The sequence below is a fragment of the Salmo trutta genome, chromosome 14 (genome assembly GCF_901001165.1).
Source record: "Salmo trutta chromosome 14, fSalTru1.1, whole genome shotgun sequence".
Classification (NCBI taxonomy): domain Eukaryota; kingdom Metazoa; phylum Chordata; class Actinopteri; order Salmoniformes; family Salmonidae; genus Salmo; species Salmo trutta.
Window position 1 is genome coordinate 12,097,326 of NC_042970.1, and position 24,730 is coordinate 12,122,055.

Consider the following 24,730-nt stretch of genomic DNA (forward strand, 5'->3'; position numbering starts at 1 on the left):
ATGACTTCATATGAAGTCAGAAATAATTGACCAAAACTGTGGCACTGTAGTTAAACATAACATCTGCCACATTATGATGTACTAATTGTCATAATTTGAAATACATTTTCATAAATCCATAGGCCTATTTGTTTACTTTAGAGTGGACTGTTCTACACAATATAGTGATACACTTGATGAAGCAGTTTGTAAAATGCATACACATTGCAGGTCACCAACCATGTCTAAATAATGTCCAAACCAACAATTACTGTCTCTAGCAGGAGCATCCATCACTTTGTGTCTGAACCTCAGATAAATACTTAGTAGGGAAAGATTGAATTTCCAACTAAGTCGAGCTCGAGTACCTTTCTCTGAAAGTGCTTAGTTGGTTGTGTCATCTTTTTTTCTTTTGATTATTAACTGCCTTCTAAATTTAACAAATAATAACAAGCATAGTTTAACATACCTCTTATTAATCTTTATGTAAAATACAAAATGTACATAGCATGTACATACTTATCCTTCACTCTTTGAAATACAAATATGACCTAATGTTTGTGTTTTATATGCCACGTGTGTGTGCTTCGATGTTTCATCTGTATGTTATTTGTGTGTTGTGTTGACCCATTTGTGAATGTTTGCTTTTGAAAAAAGGGGCTCTTTCTTTTTCCTTTATTTAACTAGGCAAGTCAGTTAAGAACAAATTATTATTTTCAATGACAGCCTAGGAACAGTGGGTTAACTGCCTTGTTCAGGGGCAGAACGACAGATTTTTACCTTGTCAGCTCGGAGATTCGATCTTGCAACCTTTCGGTTACTTGTCAAATGCTCTAACCACTAGGCAAGGGGCTCTCTTTTCATTACATAGATTGGTGAAGACATTTGCCAGGTTACTTATTCAAGTACAACAAAAATAAGTTTTAGGTAAAAGGATATTGTCTTCATATTTCCTCAAAATGTTTTTTATTTTGACGAAAATGTCAATTACATCCAGCTACTAACCAGAGAAGTTATGGATACGTAAGGCTTGTCAGTTTCTGGAACTGTATTGGATAAGTAATTGGAAACTAGTTCTTCACCACCCCTTCTGTATTAAAGTTATAGTTGTTGTGCAATTGTTATTGTTGCTATTGTTGCTTTTGTTGTCGTGGATGTTGTTGTTACTGCTGTTGTTACTGTTACCATTGGGGTTCTCTACAACGCCTTACCCAACAATAGTCGACAAATAATCAATGAGTGATTGACAGTGATTATAATAATCATTACTAGGAAAGACAAATAGTAATGGCACAGCCACAGATGCCAAAGTCCAAAAAAGAATGGCAAAGAGCGCAGGTGGTGCTGGTGGTGCCGAGCCAGCAAGCGGTGCTGCGTCTGCCAACAATGATGAGGCTGCAAGTGGCGATGAGGCTTCAAGTGCCGATGAGGCCAACGAGCCAGCAGAAGCTGCTAAGCGTGGCAAGCGCACAGGCCGCACAAGGCCAGGCCCAATCCTTCAGGAGACGGTGATTGGTAAGATCATGGATACTGCATTGACTACTGCATGGGAGGCACCCTTCAAGGATCAAAGTCATTTGATAAAACAAATGACTTTTCCGGCTGGGCTTACAGAACACACGTGTGATCATTCAGAATAATACTGGGTTTAATCATTACCTATTAGATCCCTGACCCTTTTGGATGATGGTGTTCTTGAATAAGGGGGGCTTTAACAATGGTTAACAATCCATACTTCATATTGACATTGATTATCATACAGCCCATTTACATGTATTGTAGATGTTTCATAATTGATAGGTTTGGGAGGAACTTTTTTATTTTATTAAACCATGTAGTTTACAAGTAATTTCTAGCAGGGCATATTAATGATGGATGACAAAATTGCATCCATGTCGCCGCCTTAGTGTTTGTGTGTGCTACAGTATGTTTAAAAAGCATCTGTGTTCGTAGTTTGTTTGTCTTAACAAACATTCTTGCCTGTGTAACCTAGTACTGAAATAAGTGTTGCGAAATCCCCAAAATGTGGTCTCATTACTAAAACATAATCACATCAGAAGATCACAGAAGACTCAAACCATATTTTAGGAAAATAAAAATGAACATGAAACGTCAGCAACTCATGAAAATATACGAAGATTCAAGTATGAATACATAAGAATGGATTTGATGGTTTGGAAGGTGATGTGAAAATATAAGAAGAAAATATTTAAATCATTATTTGAATATGTTGGTAACCCGTTGTATAAAAGTGATACTGACCTCGACTTCGTCTCAGGCCTAACAACACCCATACCAATATATCCTCCAAACACAGGCTTCTCGGGCATTATCACTTAAATAAGAAGAGCTCAAGCTTTAGAAAGAGAAACAAAGATATATGAAGACTTCTTGCTTTGGAAGCCGCCTGGAAGATAAAACCTCATGTTTTAGAAAGTGACATGAAAAAAACCTGCACCTCTTACACACAACCATTGTCATAGCCAAGAATTGATGGCTACATTTTTTCACACAGTACACTTTAGATATGAATATCTCTTGTCAATTGTCACCTTGACCAAAGAGCTATGGCAGCAAACAAGAATGAAGGCCAAGAGTGAAGAATTATACCATGAACTCATGCCATACCCAGGCTAACAGAAAGAGAATATAACGGAAAATAAAAACATATCAACAAATTCCTGAAATAACAATATGGAAAAACTCAATCTTCAATATTTTGCTTAAACAATCAAAGCAGAAGAAGTGGCATTTTGCGATCTTCATCTACACTGAAGTTCAACGCCGTCTGTTTTTAATCCATCACACCTCTTAAATAATTTAAATTCAAACATCACAATTTACATTTGAACATGTATTTTATACATAAACTGCTAAATAAAATACATGTAATGAAATAAATGTAAACAGTAATGTATGATTCAGGATTCTGAGGACTCGGAGCTTAGGTAAGTCAGTACACTAAGATGCCATTGTATTGTATGCCATGCATACATGCATGCATGAACTGTATAACAAAGAAAGATTGCAATGAATGTAATTATTTTACTTCATATGAATTCCAACACTCACCCTGCAGGTAATTACATAAGGGTGAGCTGCAATTTAAGCACTGCCACTAACTGTAAATCTGGTAAATCTTCCAGACCCTGGCGTTCACTTCACCCTTGGGCTTTCTGACGTCACCGCCATTGTGGGAGACCCAGCTGAACTTGTCTGTAAGCTGAGCAAGGAAAATGTTGATGGGGTATGGTACCTGAATGGAGAGGAGGTGAGCGTCTACATTGCAGTATAATTTAGCCAATCACCACTTCAATACATATTATTATGCTGGCCATAGAAAAACACCAATACGTTATTATTATTATTATTATTATTATTATAGTTTAGTCCTTATATAGCGTTTAGTGTTTGTGTTTTGACCTAATATTAGTTGTTTTAATGGCCATTGCAAATGCAGACGAGATTTAAGAGATATATCAGCCTAAATATTGTGTTTTGCTGTTCAGATTGAACCCGATGATGTTCTTACCATGTCTAAAGATGGATTCTTCCAATCCCTGAAAATCAGCAAAATCTCAGAGGACTATGCTGGAAAATACAAATTTGAGGCAGATGGGCGTAAAACAGAGGCCATGATTGTTGTTGAAGGTCTAAATCTATTTAACTTTCTTTTCCTTGCATGTAATCTTAGCACTAGATTCATTATATTTAATAACATTCTTAAATTCACTCATTATATTATTGTACCTTTCTTTTGTAGATCCACCTAGATTCGACCCAGAGGAATTGAACAAGTTTAGTGTCCCAATCGTTATTAAAAAAGGTCAAAAAGCCACTTTCAAGATACCATTTGTGGGTCGGGATCCAATGAAGATCCAATGGTACCATGAAGGCGAGGAGCTCTCAGACGACACAAACATCAAGATAGAGCATGGAGAGAGTTATAGTCAACTAACTCTTAACAAGTTACAGCGCAAAGACACTGGAGAAATCAAGTTCAAACTCAAAAATGAGTTTGGAACTGTTGAGGCCTTTGCGAAGATCGTTGTAATTGGTACGTTTATTCTCTCTGGGTCCAAGCAAGAACTTCTCTTTGATTTGGTGTGAATACTTGATTGTTACAAGTCACTTAGGACAATTTTATTTTTCAAACTATGTATTTAGAATACAGTGCAATATGGATACCATTTTTACTTCTATGCATCCAGTAGGAATGAAGTACGTGGTAGCATGTTAGCTATTCCGGTAGACATCCAGTCATTGCGTTAAAGCTAGTTCATATTGGCTCGCAAAATCTAACTCTTAACTTCATACTGCATGCAGAAACATACAAATGGTATCCATCAGTTCATCTGACTCTGGGTAAGTAGATAAATTGCCTAAATATTGCACTGTCCCCTTAAGTTCAGGAAAAAATGGTATGATGCTAAGAGAAATAGCACAGAGAGTAAAAGCTGCATCTGTTTCTTCACAGACAAGCCCACCCCTCCCATGGGACCTCTGGAGATTATTGAAGCCTCTCAAAATGCCATTGAGGTGAAGTGGAGGTCCCCAAAGGATGATGGTGGCTGTAAGATACTAAACTACATCCTGGAACGTCAACAAATAGGCCGCAACACCTGGAAAAAGCTGGGTCCGATCGGTCCAGAGGCCCACTACAAGGACAGTGATGTGGAACATGGTAGGAGGTACTGTTACAAAATCAGGGCTGACACTGAGATGGGCACCAGTGAGTTGATGGAGACAGAGGATGTCCAGGCTGGCACAAAAGGTGGGCGCATAAATTGGTGAGGCCAATTTAGGGTGATTCAGGATTACTATGTGTTATTTTGTAAATCTCAATGTGCATTGTCTAGTACAGAATAACAATACCACATTTTTAAACACTGAAATTAAGTGACTTATTTTGTATATATATTAATACAGGACCAGAAAACGCTAAACCATATTTCTGTACATAGCATACGCTGGACCTCCTTCTGCACCCAAAGTGGTCAGTGCCTTCAAGGACTGTATCACTCTGACATGGAATCCCCCTTCCAACACTGGAGGAACCAACATTCTGGGATATAACATGGAGAAACGCAAGAAGGGAAGCAATATATGGAGCCCTGTCAATCCTGCAGATGATATTATAAAAGGTTTCACCCTTTTCAACTTTTCTTGTTTATCTCCAAATACCAGGAAACATGTTTATTCCATACATGAAGTATTAAAGTTTCACCCACAACTTGCGCTATTGTTTTGTATATATGCTTGTACCACAGAGAAGGAGCTTGGTGTGAAAGACGTGATAGAGGGCATGGAATACGAATTCCGTGTGGCAGCTATCAACAACTCTGGAGCTGGTGAATTTGGCACTCCGTCTGAGTTTGTGTTTGCCAGGGATCCAAAAAGTAGGTCATACTCAATGGTACTTTGTGTACGTAGATATTCTTTCAAATTAATCCATAACTGAGACCTATTACTATGTCACTGTATAATTTCAGAGCCCCCCGGTAAAGTCATTGACCTGAAGGTGACAGACTCCACCTACACCACCTTGTCCCTGGGTTGGACTAAACCAAGGGAGGAAGAGGGGGTTGAGGATGAAGCCAAGGGATTCTTCGTGGAGATCAGACCAGCTGAAAGCCCAGAGTGGGACCGCTGTAACAATAACCCCATCACCATGACCTCCTTCACAGTGAAAGGCATGAAGTCAATGGCAATGTACTGGGTGAGAGTGATTGCCACCAATGACGGGGGAGAAGGCAAGCCGCAAGAGCTGGACAACTACATCCTGGCTATGCCTCCCCCTGGTAAGACCTTTAATTTAAAACATCCCTGTTGGCATCAACATATTGAGGTTATCTAGTTTGATTGCAAGCACCCCCCCCCCCCCCCCCCCCCCCAACTTTGACTGCGTAGACACAGAAAATGTGAACGTTGTTCTTATGCTTTTGCATCATCCAGTCAGGCCAAGATTCACTGATCAAAAAGTCAAGAGTTTCATGGTGGTACAAGCAGGGAATTCTGCACGATTCAACATGAACTTTGAGGTACAGTGTAAATATGTTGTTTTATTTCTATGTCTAAAAGAATATCCACTTTCATACAAATGGAGAGAACCCAAATGAAGTATTCACCAGTTGTATAACATTGTTATGTAGATGTAGTGATTACATTCTGATGTTCTTCACAGGCCTCCCCTTGGCCAGATGTCACCTGGATGAAGGATGGCATGCCTGTGTCCAAACGCGTTACCATCAGTAATGCTGAAGGGGCATCCCAACTTTTGATTCCTTCTTCAGAGCGCTCAGATACAGGAATCTATACCATTATGGTCAAGAATATTGTTGGTCAGGAGACATTCAGCATTGAGATCAGAGTTACAGGTGAGATGCTGATAACATGGCTGACTGCGGTTTTGTTAATAACCAAGTTGAAAGCAGTTGAGGTCCAGTGTTAATTATTTATCACATAATTATTTGTGGTCCGATCTAGACGAGCCCAAACCTCCAGGTCCTGTGGAGGTAGATGAGAATGTACCGGGCACAGTGACCGTCTCCTGGTCGCCATCTCCTGATGAGAAGAGGGATGACAGGCTGCACTACCTGGTGTCGAAACGGGACTCAAGCAAGAGAACGTGGCACACAGTGGCAGACCACATCTTTAACAACAAGTTCACAGCCTGTAACATCATGCCTGGCAGAGAGTACCAGTTTCGTGTCTATGCCAAGAATGACATGGGCTCTTCTCAACCCTCAGAATCACCAAAGTGGGAAATCACAGGCAAAAGAGGTTTGTAAAAGCTGTTTGGGTCACTCTTCATTGTGGATTTTGGGCCAGTCTTTGTAGTGTCCATGTGCTTTGAAATGCATCAGAGTGGTTTTAATGCTTAACATACAAAAAGGCTAGAAATTTTTCGGGTCACTTGATGGCAATCCTAATAACTGAGAGCTTGGGCACTGACGGGTCCAAAGTCTCCCCAGCTTGTCATTTGGCCGTTAGATGAAGGGAAGTGTCCGTTCATGGTTTGCTCCTCCCAGAAGGAATCTTTATTAATAACGTTTTTAACATTATTGTATAATGCTAAAGCTTTATTAAAGATATGTTTTTTTGGTCAGCAACTGGTGAGCGGACATTTACACTTTCATCAGCTATACTTTCATTTCTGTCCATGTGCCAAATTTGGATGTGTGTAATAACTACTGTAATCTGTAATCTTGCCTCTGTGTTTGTGTTTTCAGAAAGGTTTGTGCTGGACAGGCCAGAATCTAAGACCTGCAACCTAGAGCGTCCTCCCAAATTCCTTGTCCCGTTAAAAATGCACACCGCTCCACAAGGTTATGAGTGCTACATGAGCTGTGCTGTCAGAGGGGACCCAACACCCCATGTCACATGGTACCGTAATAATATCAGCCTCAACACCAACACCAACTACCTAATCTCCAACACCTGTGGGGTCTGCTCCATGCTCATACTGAGGGTTGGACCCAAGGACACTGGAGAGTACAAAATCACCGCAGAGAACCACCTGGGCCGGGCAGAGTGCTCCACTAAACTCACTGTCTCAGGTAGAAACACATTTTTTGCTGTACTACATTGAAATGCAAATCTGAGAGATAAAACACATTTTTTGAGAGCAAACAATTAATTTCAAATGGAAACCAATACATTTAAAAACAGTTTGACTTATTTATAATCCCATTTTGTGTTCTTGTTTTTCAGATTAGATTGGCATTAAAAAGAAGACAATCATGTCCTTATTTTTTTATTCAAATAGCCTAAAGGAAAACTCCATCCAAAAACGATATTTTGGTATTTGTTTCATTTGGTGTTTGTTTCATTGTTGACATAGTCCCACATTTTTTTGCTTATCAACAATCAGGTTTTCAAGATATGCAACTTTCAAAATACAGATATCATCCTCCGTATGATTAATTTTGTATCGTATGATGCTGCTTTTTGAATCATATGATGCAAAATGCATCATACAGGGATGATTTCTGTATTTTGAAAGTGACACATCTTGAACATTTGATTGCTGACAACCAAAATATTATAGGACTATGTCAACAATGGACTAATGAAACAAATGCCAAAATATAGTTTTTGGGTGGAATTTTCCTTTCACAGAAGTCCTCTGTTGTTTTCCAGTTCTGTGTAGAAATGACATTGTGTATATTTTTAAGTTCAGCGTTCCCTGTATCACATTTAACATAAGACTATTCTACATTCTGGGTGCTACATATGTTTGAAGATCTCAGGTTGAGATCTCACTCTTTGAATTAAGGAGAGACAATTATGTAACGTAACAACAGTGTTCAATAATCAAAAGCAGCCTAAAAGCAAGTCATGAATAGTGTTGTGTTTGTGTTTTTTCTTCTCAAAGTGCAACATTGGTATAGGAAAGATGATTGGAAATTGAAATGATGCATGTTGCTCTAGTTTTCAGTGGCTTTTGAGTAAATTTGATTTAGAAAATGAACAGTAAAATCAAGCAGAGAGAGAGATCAAGGTTTACTGGCGTAAACATTCAAATGAGAACTGCAAATGCGTGGCTGTGTTTCATTAACTTCAAAGGTACTGACTAATTTCTGAAATGTGTTTTACCTGCTGTTTATGCTTCTCATGGAGTAATGCTGATTTGCCCATTTCTTTCTTTGAAAACTAGAATGAATATTTGTTGTCAATAGTGTTTGTTTTTGTTTTCCTCTTTCATTTTCTTTAGGCTATCTTTAATTATTAAACAAAATGTAAAATGTTTAATATAATAGAAGTTAATACATCTACTATCTTCAACTAATCACAGTGTAGAAGTTAAACAAATAATGGATCTGAATGGTGTGTTGTAAAAGAGCTTGGTGTAAATACATATTTCAAGCTCATATGATGTAGGAAGTTTGCATTCCTAATGTTTGAACAGGATAATCAATTAAAATCAGTGGTTATTAGTTTAATTTGCGTACATTTTTGTGATGCTTTTTACATATACAGGAATGCTTAGGTGATTAGTGACTATTTGTTTTGTGGAGTTAGTCAACAACATAGCATTTTGATGGCTTTGAAATGTGTAGGAATCATTTATACCTACTGAATAGTACAGTATTTCTTTTATGGAGCACTCAGAACCCAACTTTAATGCTATAAAATGTTTTGACAGGATAAAGCTCTCTTTTTCCACATTGACATTATCATTCTCTAGATTAAATATCCTGCTCATAGAAGACAGTATTTTAAGTAGATTTTGATTAGTCATGTCAAATAGCAACCAACTCCAATAGAGTAAAACTACATGCTCAAATAAATCAAACGTTGCTAATTTGCAACCAGATTAAAGATAAATCGGTCATCGTTACATGCATACTATTTCCTGTGGCATGCAGTCCAACACCTTTAGTCATCTTAAGTAGCATACTAACCAGTCTAGGTCCATCAACAGAAGTGGAAACAGACCTTTAAAATGCAGGATGTAGAGATGCCCGGACAGTGTTCAATGTTTGCTGCTGTAGAAGTTAATCTCATTATGACACTTCTATAACCTCTTTTTAAAAGCGTACTCTATAATAACGAGCCCGGTCCAATGTCTAGCGGGTATCTTCATTTTGAGGGAGGAGTCAGCTATCCATCCACTCTTGGTACGTCCTTTTCAAGACCTGTAGCACTTGCGCCAAATAATGTATATGTCAGTAAGCCTATCCCCAGCAGTCACGGTGGAAGGACACGGTTAAGCCTTGCGCTGAGCATCTCAAAAAGGGTTTATTGCCTCTCAAAACGAAGACACCACACTCAAGTATCAGAAGGACTGTGGCTAGAAGGAGCAGAGAGGAGAGAGAACAAGTAAGTCCATTCCCTGGGCACAGGGCGAGGGGCTAAATGGCAACATGTGGGCATGATAATAATTCAAGACATATTGATATCATTATTGATAACATCTGTTCTGTGTATCTATACACAGTGTACCGTGGGTGTCTCTGCACGCCAATTGTAAATTGATCCTAAGCTGTTTAAAGGCTAATGGAATATGATGTCATTATGTCCTGTAAATAATTCAAATGAATGTAAGGTTGTTATGACACAAGGTTGTACAACGATGCAAGGAAGGGCATAAATGCATCTAATTGAATGTTGATTGAGAGGGAAGCACAGCATTCAATTCCCAAATAAAACATCCATTACCTAGTGATGAAAAACAGTGATCAAAACTCAATTGAACTTGAAAACACAATTCAAAAAATATATATATAATAGTGAAATGTATAGTTGCTTAATGTATAATCCAATACTGATTGCATAGGAAAATGGCATTCATAAGCATGCAAATGGAATGTAATAAAAAACGATATGCTTACAAGTGTTTATATGATCTGGAAGCAATTGGCAGATGATGATGGTCTATTTTCAGGAATACACAACGCTCAAGTAATGTAACCTAAAGCTGAGATGCATTTTGAGCTGAAGATGAAATGAGCTTGAGATGTGCTTGAGCATTAGATGCCTTATGAGCTTAATTATGTAGTGGATGTATGATAGGTGCTCAATGTTGATATAGTGATAACTAACCAAAAGTGTGAGAATACTGATAACGGTTAACAGTTTGATACATCTTGTGACTGCTCTCCTCTCAAAAGATTGGGGAAACTAAGAGAGGCATCTTCTAACTGTAAAGATGATGCTGTGTAGACACAAACCCCCAATGGAACAGCTCAGGCAGTAAAAAGAGACTGATTGCCACTAGACGGAGCTCGGCGTCCTGGGACATAGACCTGCCACATACCCATCTTATTTATAAATCCATCCCACAGCACAGTTGCTAGGCAGGGCTATTTTTCATCCCATACAAATATGGAAGTACAGCACAGCATAGATGATGACATTCAAACTTGCACGGCATCCTAACGGAAATCCACCTCCTGGCTTGATTACTTTACTTTGGTTGTCTCATTGACAATCCAAAAGCAAGCAAAAGTTGTTAATGGCATTCGTAAAATAAGTGCATTTGAACTCCTACAACTGGGAACTGTACAGCTAGAGAAAGAGGAGTCATGGATTGTCTCCTAGCAACAATGAAAAAGTGAAGTGTAGCTTACGTGAAAAACATTTAATTCCTTGGATAACCTCGTAGAAAAAAGCAGAGGTGCCAGAGTAGAGAAAAGGTGAAGAAGTCAGAATGAAGATGGTGAGCAAGGAGAAGGTTCTTGCATAGTAAAATGTGACCTGTGGATTTAGCCTGTAGCAATGGAACACTGACAGGAGAATATATAAAATTGTTTCCAAATGTTCAATTAATATTTATACTAATTTCACATACGCAATAGCATTATATTTAGCATATATTCAAGCTCCAATGCTTTCTGTCAAAGTGGACAAACCCAATACATATACTGGCTCATGACCTGATCATTCTTCAGAATAACATTTAGCTTATATTGACTTAAAATTGCATAAAAATTAAGTGGACATGAGCGAGGTAGTCTACAGTAGCCCGTTCCATTTTCAGCGAGTGACTTGCGTCACATGTTGGTCCATGATAGATAGTTTTATGAGCTATGTGACCTATTGCATGCAAAATGAAGCAGGTCACTTGCCACAGCCTACTTTGGGCTTGCTAAGTATTCTGTGATCACAGGAATTCTTAAATTTACCGTCCATCTTGAGTTACCACCTCTTGGAGCATATCATGATCCAACCACCTGCACTAGTACGTGCTAAAGTAAAAGTTGCGATATAAAAAAGAAATGTACACTGACTGCACTGTCAAGTGACTGCAGTGTCAAGTATTTTTATGCGAAAGTGAGATCGTTAAGATTTCTGTGCACAATTTATGAACTGTGCAAGTTGCTTCATACCAAGAAATGTATGAAACATATTATTGTGTTTAAACAGAGAAAATATAGCATACACAGTGTGGGTATGGGTATTAGTTAAGAGTTTTATTGGATCTTGAAATGTAAACGTATGTACTAGACAATGGAGAATGCGGGTAGACTGCACTCAAACCCCCAAAATAAAAATAATCCACTTGCAAGGGTTTCCAAGGACTTGTTTTCAAATGTCCTGCTTGTCCAAATGTTAAAGACAGCGACAAGAATGCTGTATCCTACAATCTGTCACACTCTCTCCCTCCCATTCTCCCTTTTAATAGAGACCTCACCAAGAGCAAGGTTTACTCAAAATGTGTCAGCATCAGATTCCTTGGACAGAAATATTGCCTTAATCCAGCGGTTAAAGCAATGTGTAAATGGCACCCAGTGGAACCATCTGTAGAAGATTAATTGTGTGGGAGACAGATGGGGTTTCTTACTGTTACTAATAGCTGTCCTGTCCTGTGACGCCTACCATCCCACATGCTTAGCTCATATACTGAATATCCTTTGTAAGCCACTTACAGAAAGTGATTCCTATAAACACTGTGGAGTGCAGTGACCAAGAGATGACAGTCATGTCAACCAAGCCATTATGTACTGTATGGTCCAGAGACTATTTATGATAACATTATGTTGATCATACTAAATAAAAAAAAGTATATTTGGTATTCTTACATTTTCCCATTAGAAAGGTCTTCACCAGTTTATCTCAGGGTACCACTGTGCATTTACAATGGTATTCATGCAATATGTATACAAAATCTACACAGTTGATAGGTAGGTTAACCAGTTAGCCAACCATGGTACAGTAGGTTAACCAGTTAGCCAACCATGGTACATTAGCCGGTTAAGCTTATTGGTTAAATGGTTAATTTGTATAATAATATTTTAGCTTGCTGCTTCGTATTTATTTAACCAAGCAAGTCAGTTAAGAACAAATTCTTATTGACAATGATGGCCTACCCCATCCAAACCCTAACCTGGACGATGCTGGGCCAATTGTACGTCGCTCTATGGGACTCACGGCTGGTTGTGATACAGCCTGGAATCAAACCATGGTCTGTAGTGAAACCTCTAGCACTGAGATGCAGTGTCTTAGAGTGCAGCGCCACTCAGGAGTCCCCTGTATGTTGTATGTTATTCCAGGAACACAGTAAGCTTTGATTTTAATTTAGAACAGATTGATGGTGCTTGTTAAGAGATAAGAAAATACCTTATTGGACATCCCTACTTCGTTCACAACTTGATGCCAAACAAAAAACAGGATCTTGTTAACTTGATTTGAAACACATGTTCTCTATTTCAGTAGCAGAGAACCATCTGAAAGCTGGCAAAACTGCTATCCATAGCGAGATGAAATTCTTCAAGAAAACTAAAGATGAGGAGCCAACTGCTCCAGGGCAGGGTAAGTCATGTATTTTTTTTCTAAACTGATGTTTAAAAAAAAGTCATCTTTATTTAACTAGGCAAGTCAATTAAGAACAAATTGTTTTTTACAATAACAGCATAAGAAGAGGCAAAAGGGACAGGGGCTGGGATAAAAATGTATAACGTAGGACAAAACACACATCACAACACGAGAGACACCACAACACTACATGAAGAGAGACCTAAGACAACAACACAACATGGCAGCAGCACAACATGGTAGCAGCACAAACATTACATGTTTTCTAAACATAATATATTTTTTTATCAAATCGTAACTAATCAATGTAAATGTTCATATAACAATGAATAAATCAAGTTTCTTTCCGGTTTCGTATTATTCCTATAAGACTATTGTGATGTACTGTATATGTGTATGTCTAATCCTGCACTTTGTCCTACATCCCACTAGTGGCAATCAAAAAGAGATCCAGAGTCCCTGGGGTCATGATTACACAGTTTGTGGAGGAGCTTCCTGAGGGCATGACCACCCCTGATTTCACCCGCAAACCCATCGCTTTGACTATTCAGGAAGGTATGGTTCGTATATCAAACCACAATGAACATGTGAGATAGTACTAAAGTCTTTAAATTGCACATATTGTCTTGATCCTTGCTTGAAATTGACATTATACTGAGTTGACATTAACTGTGTTTTATTGCATTCTTTTATAAAGGGAAATGTGCTTTTTTCAAAGCAATTGTGTCTGGTAATCCGACACCAAGTGTGCATTGGACAAGAAATAATGGAGAAGTAACTGAACCAGGGAGATACAAAATGGTATCTGATCCAGCCACGCCTAATGAGCACTATATAGAGGTGAGTCAACACACTGGTACTGGAGAGGAGCAGCAATTTACAGTGACACCTTTTTTGTATTTCTAAACAACCTCAATGGATCCGAAACAACCTGATTTCCACCTTACGTAATACCAACCAGAGGGAGAAATAATACAAAAAAATGTTGGCTGCAATGAAGACTAAAAGATAACATCGAAATCCACGTTAGCGAGCGATAAATCACTGGCCAATGTTGACTGCAATTGAGATCAGCTGTGTTATTTTAGATGGTTTAACGAGAGATCAGCTGGTTACAATTAGCCCAGCACTTTTATAAATCTGTATTTTTCACATTATGCCATATCACTGTGGCCGTTGTTCTTCTTCTTTGCCTTCATCCCCAATCTGGGGTGACGTAACTGATGCTAACAAATTTTGTCCAAATGGTAATACTCTTGATCAATTTGTGTTCACAGATGCCGGAAGTATCTACAGAACAAGCTGATACCTACAAATGCTTTGCCACTAATGAGTATGGAAAAGCTGTGGTCACCGCTAACCTCAATGTAATTGAAAGTGAGGACACCATTACTCCTGGGTTGATATACGGCGCTAAACCTGGTTACATCTCATAACTCAGTTTTGAACAACAGAAACATCATGTTACGTTAAATACTGTAGATCCTTAACAAAACACAGGCAGACACATATCCTCAGGATCTAAGCCAGACAAACTATAATTGATCCGATTGATCTTAATTAACCAAATCATCTAATGAAACGTCTCTTGCCTTTCAGTGGGATATAAGAAGAGCAAGGCTATGAAAGATGCACGAGCAGGTCAGTCACTGAATTTCAATAACAAAACAAAGTTTAAGTGACATTAACTGTACAAAATAACCTAAAAGTTCAATCTCAATTTAGCTGCTGTGAAGCCACCTGAAGATTTCAAAAATCTCCTAACAAAAGCGTAAGACAATACTAGAAAAACTCAATCATAGCTAGGTTCTAGATCCTAATTCTACCATAATGGTTTTGACGCGTGAATGAGATACAGTTGTATTCTTCTTGTTTAAGGGTTGTAGAATCAGACAAAGATGACAAAAAAGATGGAGAAATCGATCCAAGGTTTTGGGATGTGTTGATGAGTGCCGACAAGAAAGACTATGAGAAAATCTGTGCTGAGTTTGGAGTCACTAACTTCCGCTGGATGCTGAAGACACTGAATGCGAAGAAGGTTGAGAGGGAGGAGGAACAAGCAAAGGTTTGCCTGAATCAGAGACCGTCAAAGATAATAAAAATGTCTATATATAGCTTAAGTTTTTTTTTAACATTTTAGTAATTTACAGTAGCAGACGCTCTTATCCAGAGTGACTTACAGGAGCAATTAGGGTTAAGTGCCTTGCTCAACGGCACATCGACCGATTTTTCACCTAGTCAGCTGGGGATTCAAATCAGCAACCTTTCGGTTACTGTCCCAAACTTTTAACAGCTAGGCTACCTGCTGCCCAGCATTTACCAGTATGTGAAAAGTGAGGTGTTTATTCCTTTTACATACACTGTTGTATTCCAAAATGAACAGTAACTGAATATCACCAACATCATTAACAGTGAATGTGTTTTTTGCTCCTACAGTATGTTGAAAACCTCAGCAATCTGAAACACATTGAAGTCAAACCTGGTGGAGGTGCAGAGTTTGAATTTGAGATGTCGCTTAAAGACCCCAATGTCAAGATCTTCCTGTTCAAGGTGAGAATGGTGTGAAATACACACTGTTATAATCATTGTAACAACAACCGAGCGGAACATGTTTGATTCTATTTTAGAATAACTAATAGGTGTCTTTAAATTAGATGTGTTTTTTTGTATGCATTAATTAAGACTGACAATGTGTTTTTATACAGGATGGAGTAATGGTTCCGTTCAGTGTCGAAACAGAAGAGAAGCATTTTCTGAAGAAAACAGGAAGAAAATTTACATTTGGCATTAAGGATCTTGCTGGAGATGATGAAGGATTGTACCAAGTGATGGTGGAGGGGGTACTTATCTTCTCAACTGACTTCAAAGGTGAGATGTCTTCAATTTATTCTCTGTTTAATCATTTCCATTTCATATAGGCTAACAATCCCTAAGGCCAACAAAATTCCCTCAGGTTAGCCGGTATGCAAAAATGAATGTCTGTTCAATATCCACCAAAACAAAAAGGAAACATAACACATGTTATACTGTCATTTTGTTCCAGATAAAGTATTTCTTCCAAATGTGTATTTTATTCAGTTCCCATGGTGGATTTCCTGGTCAAAATTCAGGAAGTGAAGGCCACGGAGAGAGAGGATGCCGTGTTTGAATGTGTCCTGTCATCCCCCATGTCAAAGATTCAATGGACGGGGAAGAATCAACCGTGTGAACAAGGGGAGAAGTTTGACATTGAAGTGTCAGAGGACATGCTCATCCATAGATTGGTTGTGAAGGACTGTGCGAAACTGGATGGTGGTATCTACTCAGTATGTGCAGGGATCAAGTCTTGCAATGCCTTTCTTGTTGTGGAGGGTAAGGAGATGACGTTTCAAACACAAAAAGTGGCGCTAAGTCATGTGACTCTTACTTGTGTAAGGGCATATAATGTCAAATATATGTCACTTGTTAAGTAAATTGAGCAATATCATTCAAACATAATCCATATCAGACAGTACAAATGACAAAACATTGACAATCTGTACTAACCTATAACTCTACCTATGTTCTTATTTGCCCACGCTCCAGCTGATAACGATCCAGCCACCAAGGGGAAAAAGAAAGTCCGCAAAACAACTCGAGCTGGTGGGGGAGAGGTAGACTTGGCTAAAATAGCTGCAGAGCAGAAAGCTAAGCTGGACAAAGAGAGAGATGAGAGAATGGAATTGGCAAAACAGATTAAGGCAGACATGGACGCTAAGGCAGCAGCAGAGCCCGAACCAGAGCCAGAGAACAAGGACGAAAAGGAAGAGCCTGAGCCTGTGGAAGAGAAGAAGGAAGAGCTTGGAGACGAAGAGATACCAGTTGAGGAGAAGAACAAAGAGCCTGGAGACGAAGAGATACCAGTTGAGGGGAAGAACAAAGAGCCTGGAGACGAAGAGATACCAGTTGAAGAGAAGAAGAAAAGAGTGAGAACAGGTCCACTGATCCCAGACACCATCATAGGTAAGAGGTTTCAAGGTGTTCAATGATTTGTAATGTCCAGGCATCACATTCACACTACATCATCTTCCTAACCAATTGACTACGACTTGATGTATCCTCTAGACCCAGGAGTGCACTTTACCAGTGGATTGTCAGACATCAGTGTTAATATGGGCAACAGAGGTGAACTGGAGTGTAAACTGAGCAGTGAAAACTGTGAAGGAATCTGGTACAAAGATGGAAAAGAGGTGAGTTAGAAAAACGGTAGTAAGTATAAACATCATTTAAACTGAGTCCTCAGATTTGGAAATGCAATCATACATGCAATACTCTTCAAAAATGTAATCTCAAATCCAACTTGTTTTTGCCGTCTTGTTTTGTCCACTACTACAGCAGGTAAGTTCTGTTCAGTATGAAACTGTGAAATACAAAAATATTGCAGAGACTAAATGCAGAAAAAGTAATAATTGATCTGCAACAGCGCATGCAGTTCTTTACAGGTCTAAACAGTACTTTGTTTGTTTCCTTCCAGATAGAAACATCAGATGATATTGAGATGACACATGATGGGGCCTTTCACAGGCTTATACTGAAGAACTGCAAGGAGGAAGATTCTGGCAAATACCGATTTGAAGCTGACGGACGTAAAACAGAGTCCATGCTCATTGTAGAGGGTAAAGGAATCCATCCATCCAACTTTTTAAATATTAATGGAAACATTGAGGCAGTTGAACTGAAGTTCAGGATCAGTATTGAGCGAATGCAGCATACTCTGAAGATGGACATGCAATGCCAAGTCAACTAACACATATTGTATCTACTATATGAACTGCATTTGTGCTATTAAATGTATGTGACACCTGCGTTCCAGATCCACCCAGAGTAAACCCAGATGACCTGGCTGCCTTCTCAAAGCCTGTCATAATAAAGGTTGGCCAGAACGCCACCTTCAAGCTGTCTTTCATGGGTCGTGACCCAATGAAGATCTATTGGTACAACGAAGGTGAGGAGTTGGTGGAGGACAAACACATCAACATTGAGAAGTCGCTCACACACAGTCGCCTCCTCCTCAGCAAGTGCCAGCGGAAAGCCACAGGAGAAATCAAGATCAAGATCAAAAATGAATGTGGAACCATTGAGGGCATATCCAGGTTGATTGTGCTGGGTCAGTGGGATAATATGAATCTATTTGCAATGTTGCTACGACAATCCTTTGTGCTTGCCTGAATGACACAACAGGGTGTCTTCACCTTTTACGCAATATTGGCAACACAGCTTCTAGCTTCATACACAGCATTATCTCAGATAACATAAGGCTAACTGGAGTATAATTAGGCTCCCCTATATCTATTCACAGACAGACCAAGCCCTGCCCTAGGACCTGTGGAGATCATTGAAGCTTCTTCGGCTGTACTTGACTTTAAATGGAGGCCTCCCAAAGACAATGGTGGCTCTCCTGTGATCAACTACATCATGGAACGACAACAGCTGGGCCGTAACTCCTGGATGAAGCTGGGTCAGATCCCTGGAGAGCCCAAATACAGGGACACCAATGTAGACCATGGAAGGAAGTATTGCTACCATATCAGGGCTGTGACTGAGCAGGGCATAAGTGAAATGATGGAGACAGATGACATCCAGGCTGGTACAAGAGGTAAGGCATAATCTGTCACCAGAATACAAAATTTAGCTGTTGAATTAGGGTTCTCTCTTTCTCCCAATGGAGGATGCCATCAGACCTCCAAAATGTACTTTTTTTCCCTTGTTACCTAGCATATCCAGGACAACCTTCCTCACCCAAAGTGATCAGTGCCTTTGCAAACTGTATCAATCTGGAATGGGTTCCCCCTTCCAACACTGGAGGAACTAATATTCTAGGTTACCACCTGGAGAAACGCAAGAAGGGCAGCAATCTATGGGGTTCAATCAACAATGTGAAAGAGCCAATCAAAGGTGTGGCCATTTCAATACTTGGTTCATCATCCAAGTGTCTTTCTGTATTTGTTTTGTTTGAATTGCATTCCATACCAGTACACAACCTGATTTCTATATTGCTATAAATACAACCCTACTGTCGAAGTGCTTAAACAATAAAGAAATATTTTGATCCCTTCATGATCTAATTTTGTCACACCCATACCTTCAGGTCAAGGGATTGCAGTCAAAGACGTTATTGAGGGACTAGAGTACGAGTTCCGTGTTGCAGCTATCAACATATCTGGTGCTGGAGAGCCAAGTACCCCCTCTGAATTTGTTATTGCAAGAGACCCAAAGAGTAAGTAATATGATCTGTTTCATTCTGAGATAGCGATGACGAACTGAAAATCAGCCATCATTTGATAATACAACACGTCATTTGACTGGTAAATAAGGCATAATGTTACAGTTCAAATATAAAGTATGTTTATGAGCAGCTGTCGTAAACAGTATATTCTACTCACCCCTGAAATCATTGGTGTCCTTTCAGAGCCCCCCGGTCAAGTCATTGACCTGAAGGTGACAGACTCCACCTACACCACCTTGTCCCTGGGTTGGACTAAACCCATAGAGGAGGAAGGGGTCCAAGATGAAGCCAAGGGATACTTTGTGGAGATCAGACCAGCAGCAAACCCAGAGTGGGACCGCTGTAACAATAACCCCATCATCATGACCTCCTATAACATTTTGGGTCTTAAGTCAATGGCCATGTACTGGGTGAGAGTGATTGCCACCAATGATGGGGGAGAAGGGAAGCCAAAAGGCTTGGACAACTACATCATTGCAATGCCCCCCCCAGGTGAGTGACATCAAATCGTCAACATTGTTTTTGTCAAGTTTGTGTTCACAGTATCATGATAGTAGTTCTAAGACTGAAACACAGAATGAAAACCTAAAACCTGGAGTGATTATACACATATTATTATATTCACATTATCTTATTTGAAGCTATATAATTTCAAAGGTTTTTTTAATATAACTTTCTTGTTTCTCATAGTGAGACCACATTTCACTGATCGCAAAATGATGAGCTTCATGGTTGTGAGAGCCGGGAATTCTGCTCGAATCAACATCAACTTTGAGGTCAGCAAAATCTTGTGCATGTAAACAATGCCTTATCCGGTCTTACATCGGAATGACCAGTTTCTAAGGCAAATTACAGAACTCAGTCTGCTATTCCATGTAAGTGTGATACTCTGTGACCTAGAATGTGTTGCGATGGTGTAGAAATACAAAATCAGAGCAACAAATTCTGTAATGAAATGTGATGAATGTTAACAGAGACACTTAACAAAGTGGATTGCTAATTGTAGAAACATTCACTTAACCTTTTATTGCTGTGGGCTAAATCACGGCCACAGAGTGTTTCTTGGTAGTTTTAAACAAATCTACTTTGAAAAAAGGTATACACCTCACACACATGATTATGGGTTAAAAGAAAGACACCTGTACCATCTCAGATATACAGTATGCATTAAGTTTTAAGTTTGTATCCCAATATTACACTTTAAATACAGTATATCACAGAAGACTGAAATATTTGTCAGGTTTTTTGGAATATTTCACCCATGAAGCCAAAGAGGGGGCTTTTGGTCATTGTCTGCAGGAAAGGGCTACAATACCTAACAAACTCATCGGTCTATTTCTACGTTGTCTTTTGGCAGGCTTCTCCTATGCCAAACATAACATGGCTAAAGGATGGGATGCCAGTATCAAAACGTGTAACCATTAGCAACTCTGATAATACATCCCAGCTCCTAATCCCCACATCTGAGCGTCCCGACACAGGAATCTACACCATCATCGTCAAGAACATGGTTGGTCAGGAGACCTTCAGTATCGAGATCAGAGTCACAGGTATAATCATACAAGCAAGACATTCCACTAAATATTGACAGTGAGTGGTGGAAAGTGAGTGTTACTGACAGTGAGTGGTATTGACAGTCAGTGGTGGAACTCTGTAAAAGACCACTACTGTGTTTACTATATGTCGTCTGTGGCATGAGGAGGGGTTGTGAGGGAGGGGTGCGTGAGATTATTTAAGATACTATTTGAAGAAGTAGGGTTCCAGATATTTTTGGAAGTTGGGCAGGGACTTTGCTGTCATAGCTTCAGGGGGAAGCTGGTTCAACCATTGGGGTGCCAGGAGAGAGGAGAGCTTGGACTGGGCTAAGCAGGAGTTGCCCTCCCGAAGGGGAGGGAGGGCCAAAAGACCAGAGGTGTCAGAACGGAGTGCTCGGGTTGGGGTGTAGGGTTTGAGCATAGCCTGAAGTTAAAGAGGGGCAGTTCCTCTTGCTGCTCCATAGGCGAGTACCATGGTCTTGTAGTGGATGCGAGCTTCGACTGGAAGCCAGTGGAGTGTGTGAAGGAGCGAGGTGACATGGGAGAAATTGGGAAGGATGAACACCAAGCGGGCCGCAGCATTCTGGATAAGTTACACGGGTTTGATGGCACAAGCAGGGAGCCTAGCCAACAGCAAGTTGCAGTAATCCAGACGGGAGAGGACAAGTGCCTGGATTAGGACCTGCACTGCTTCCTGTGTGAGGTACGGTCATACTCTACGGATGTTGTAGAGCATGAACCTACAGGAGCGAGTACTGCTTTTAAGTTTGCAGAGAACGACAGGGTGTTGTCCTGGGTCACGCCAAGGTTCTTTGCACTCTGGGAGGGAGACACAGTGGAGTCAACCATGATGGAGTGGAGTGGGCAGTGCTCGGGTTGGGGTGTAGGGTTTGAGCATAGCCTGAAGTTAAAGAATGGCAGCTCCATGCTTTCCCTGTGAGGAAGAGAAGCTTGAGGTTGAGGTGGTGGGCCGACATCGAAGCTGAGATATCTGCCAGAGATGGGTTTCGCCAACTGGGTGTCAGAAGGGGGGAAGGAGAAAAGTAGTTGAGTGTCATCCGCATAGCAATGATAGGAGAGACCATGTGAGGATATGACATGTGCTGAAGAGTGGTGTGTTCTGTAGAGTCTACTTTACAACGACAAATAAATGTATTACACTGTATGTGTAATATTACATGTACTGTACATTCAAATGAATGGTTGACGACCATGTCTCTCTTACCTGGTTCCAGATGATCCCAAGCCTCCCGGCCCAGCGGAGTTGGAACAGAATGTTCCTGGAACAGTGACTGTGACCTGGACTCCCTCCCCAGATGAGAAGAGGGACGACAGGCTGCACTACATAGTGTCCAGACGCGACTCCGTCAAGCGAATGTGGCAAACTGTAGCCGACCACCTCTTCAACAACAAGTTCACAGCCCTCAACATCATGGCTGGACGAGAGTACTACTTCCGTGTCTACGCCAAAAATGACATGGGTCTCTCTGAGCCTTCTGAGTCGCCAACCTGGGGAGTGAACAAGAAAAAAGGCACGTTAAGATTGTCTTGTGTCATTGTTGATTATCCAGAGAGAGAATCATAAGTCACCCTCAAGAGGAAACCAAAACAGATGTTTGTTGATTGGTAGTTAAGTTAACATGTTTGTCATTTAAAGGGGAGAAGCTACAGCACACTGTGGTCTGTGACACTGTTCTGAAAAAGGTCTCAGACCAAAACCTTGTGGTCGCAGAACTATGATACTGTACTTTGAACAACAGTTCAATGAGTTTCAACAGTTTCACTTTTCTCATGAATAGGCTAAAGAAAACTAAATTAAGTCATAAAAGCAATTTGAACCACTAACTGAGACTTTCCCATATTTATTGTGTTTCATCTAGATAAGTTCCCAATGGCTTTCAGCTCATTCAAGAGCCTCAACTTTGAGTCAGCACCATCGTTCTTAGTTCCACTGAAAACGCACAGCACCCCTGAGAGCTACGAGTGCTACATGAGCTGTGCTGTCAGAGGGGACCCAACACCTCATGTCACATGGTACCGCAACAACATCAGCCTCAACACCAACACCAACTATCTTATCACCAACACCAGTGGGGTCTGCTCCATGCTTATACTGAGGGTTGGACCCAAGGACACTGGAGAGTACAAAGTCATCGCAGACAATGCCTTGGGCAGGGCAGAGTGCTCCACCAAACTCACAGTCAACGGTATAAAAAATAAAATAAAAGTCTTGCTGTACTACATTGAAATATAGCATGTTCACATGATGTGTAAAATAATGTTTTTAAACTACAATCTGTCTTTTCATTATCATTCAGAGTGAAGTGGTTCCACAGTCCTCCAGTTCTGCTTCGCAAAGACTGTCAGATTGCCCAGAGCAACCAGAAACACTGCAGAGAGCTGAAATGGATGCGTGTTGATTATATCCTCAGAGAGTAGGCATGTTCTTTAGTCTTCTGGAAAAAGAAGAATATCAATAGTGGTTTGAGATACAGTAGTGTTTGTTGAAAGAGATTATGTAATGACTTATTCATACTGTAAATAGGCTTGCAATGAGTTTTCCCAACTTTTGTTTGACAGAAATTTGACAATCCAATCCTAGATGTGTTCTCTTGTTGACTCTCAAGACTTGAGAGACAGAGGCAACAGAAGAGATTCCCATAATTTAAGACGCATGCAATTTGAAATCAATATTCCATAGGCCACTCACATGGTGTCCATTGCCTAGGCTGTCCACTGTGACCTCCCCCCTCCCCTCCATAAAATAGTCCATGGGTACACACACCCGGTATTGTTTTGCCAACTGTTACACGGCTTCACATACCTCTTTTACGGCTAGCATGCAGTCGTGTTCTTTCGGAGGATATTGAGAGTTTATAATGGAAGGTAATAAATTAGAAGAATTCATAGGCATGACTGAGTTTGACCTTATGTACATTTGGTCCTGGGCTGGTTTCAAGTTTCAGAAAGTGTAAACTTTCTACATGACAATGCATGGTTCTGTAGTGATTGTTGACTTAAGCGGACAATAATTATTTTATAGCATAACAATATAACAGGCTTTGACATTTACAAGCATACAAACTGGTGGACAACAATAAGTTCACTGTATTTACACTGTATTTTACAGTTGTTTTAAATACAGTAAATACAGTAATACAGTAATACAACATTATTAAAAGTTAATGTGATTCATGGAAATGTAAGTCAAATTCCTAATAGTGAAAGCAAGTTATCCTAACTGTCGGCTACTTGAGATTCAGTGTACTGTCAATCTGATTGTGAACCTAATAACTTAAAATAATTTTGCCTGCATTGAAGTAAGTAGCAAGAAGTGGATATAGGCTTCCTCCCTTTCCTTTATTTGTTTGGTAAAAATATGTAAACAACTGGATGGAAAAGCAATGGACAGGAAACGTGGGGTGTGAGTTGATGCAGAATTCTTTTGTGAAGGAATACATATAGCTCTTGACCCTGTGTGGCCCCTGAAGTAAATGCCTTCTGGAATGTCAACCTTCTCAGCTCAGCTTTCCATGCCTGTGTCCGGTCAACCTTCCTGTGTCAAACACCAACTATTATATCGTTGCCTGAAACATCCACAACACACAGTCAATTGTGCTTGGACCCAGCATAACTGGGTCATTGCTAAGAATACAATAAAGATACAAGAAGGACTCCTGGTGGTTTTAGGTTCCAGTGTTCTAAGTTCCAA

The 24,730-nt window shown here is 40.0% G+C and overlaps 2 protein-coding genes across 9 annotated transcripts in view; both read left to right on the forward strand.

The window, feature by feature from the left end:
• igfn1.1 (immunoglobulin like and fibronectin type III domain containing 1, tandem duplicate 1) overlaps positions 1 to 8,924 on the forward strand; it is a 32,733-nt gene extending 23,809 nt beyond the window's left edge. For 4 of the 6 annotated variants that reach the window (XM_029774443.1, XM_029774445.1, XM_029774447.1 and 1 more), the window contains 13 exons: positions 1,252 to 1,494; positions 3,126 to 3,250; positions 3,489 to 3,630; positions 3,743 to 4,036; positions 4,457 to 4,753; positions 4,944 to 5,123; positions 5,250 to 5,378; positions 5,472 to 5,780; positions 5,935 to 6,020; positions 6,164 to 6,356; positions 6,466 to 6,762; positions 7,212 to 7,538; positions 7,693 to 8,924. In XM_029774443.1, coding sequence (XP_029630303.1) covers positions 1,252 to 1,494; positions 3,126 to 3,250; positions 3,489 to 3,630; positions 3,743 to 4,036; positions 4,457 to 4,753; positions 4,944 to 5,123; positions 5,250 to 5,378; positions 5,472 to 5,780; positions 5,935 to 6,020; positions 6,164 to 6,356; positions 6,466 to 6,762; positions 7,212 to 7,538; positions 7,693 to 7,697 — 2,627 coding nt within the window. In that variant the 3' untranslated portion in view covers positions 7,698 to 8,924. The remainder of the gene's footprint in view (positions 1 to 1,251; positions 1,495 to 3,125; positions 3,251 to 3,488; positions 3,631 to 3,742; positions 4,037 to 4,456; positions 4,754 to 4,943; positions 5,124 to 5,249; positions 5,379 to 5,471; positions 5,781 to 5,934; positions 6,021 to 6,163; positions 6,357 to 6,465; positions 6,763 to 7,211; positions 7,539 to 7,692) is intronic. The other 2 variants (XM_029774448.1, XM_029774449.1) reach the window with 1 other exon arrangement.
• A 353-nt stretch (positions 8,925 to 9,277) lies between these two features.
• Positions 9,278 to 24,730, forward strand: igfn1.3 (immunoglobulin like and fibronectin type III domain containing 1, tandem duplicate 3). Of its 3 annotated transcripts, none has more exons than XM_029774450.1 (24): positions 9,278 to 9,804; positions 13,138 to 13,236; positions 13,672 to 13,794; positions 13,937 to 14,079; positions 14,517 to 14,616; positions 14,839 to 14,880; positions 14,965 to 15,010; positions 15,118 to 15,304; positions 15,676 to 15,789; positions 15,945 to 16,107; positions 16,318 to 16,590; positions 16,804 to 17,220; positions 17,323 to 17,447; positions 17,732 to 17,873; positions 18,071 to 18,364; positions 18,557 to 18,853; positions 18,973 to 19,152; positions 19,346 to 19,474; positions 19,667 to 19,975; positions 20,174 to 20,259; positions 20,841 to 21,033; positions 22,254 to 22,550; positions 22,899 to 23,225; positions 23,337 to 24,730. In XM_029774450.1, exons 2-24 carry the CDS (start codon positions 13,185 to 13,187, stop codon positions 23,339 to 23,341), a joined length of 4,044 nt encoding a protein of 1,347 aa, XP_029630310.1. In that variant the 5' UTR covers positions 9,278 to 9,804; positions 13,138 to 13,184; the 3' UTR covers positions 23,342 to 24,730. The 3 variants fall into 3 exon arrangements, with proteins under 3 accessions (XP_029630310.1, XP_029630311.1, XP_029630312.1); XM_029774451.1 differs by having other exon boundaries at positions 13,141 to 13,236; XM_029774452.1 differs by lacking the exon at positions 23,337 to 24,730 and having other exon boundaries at positions 22,254 to 22,547; positions 22,897 to 23,090.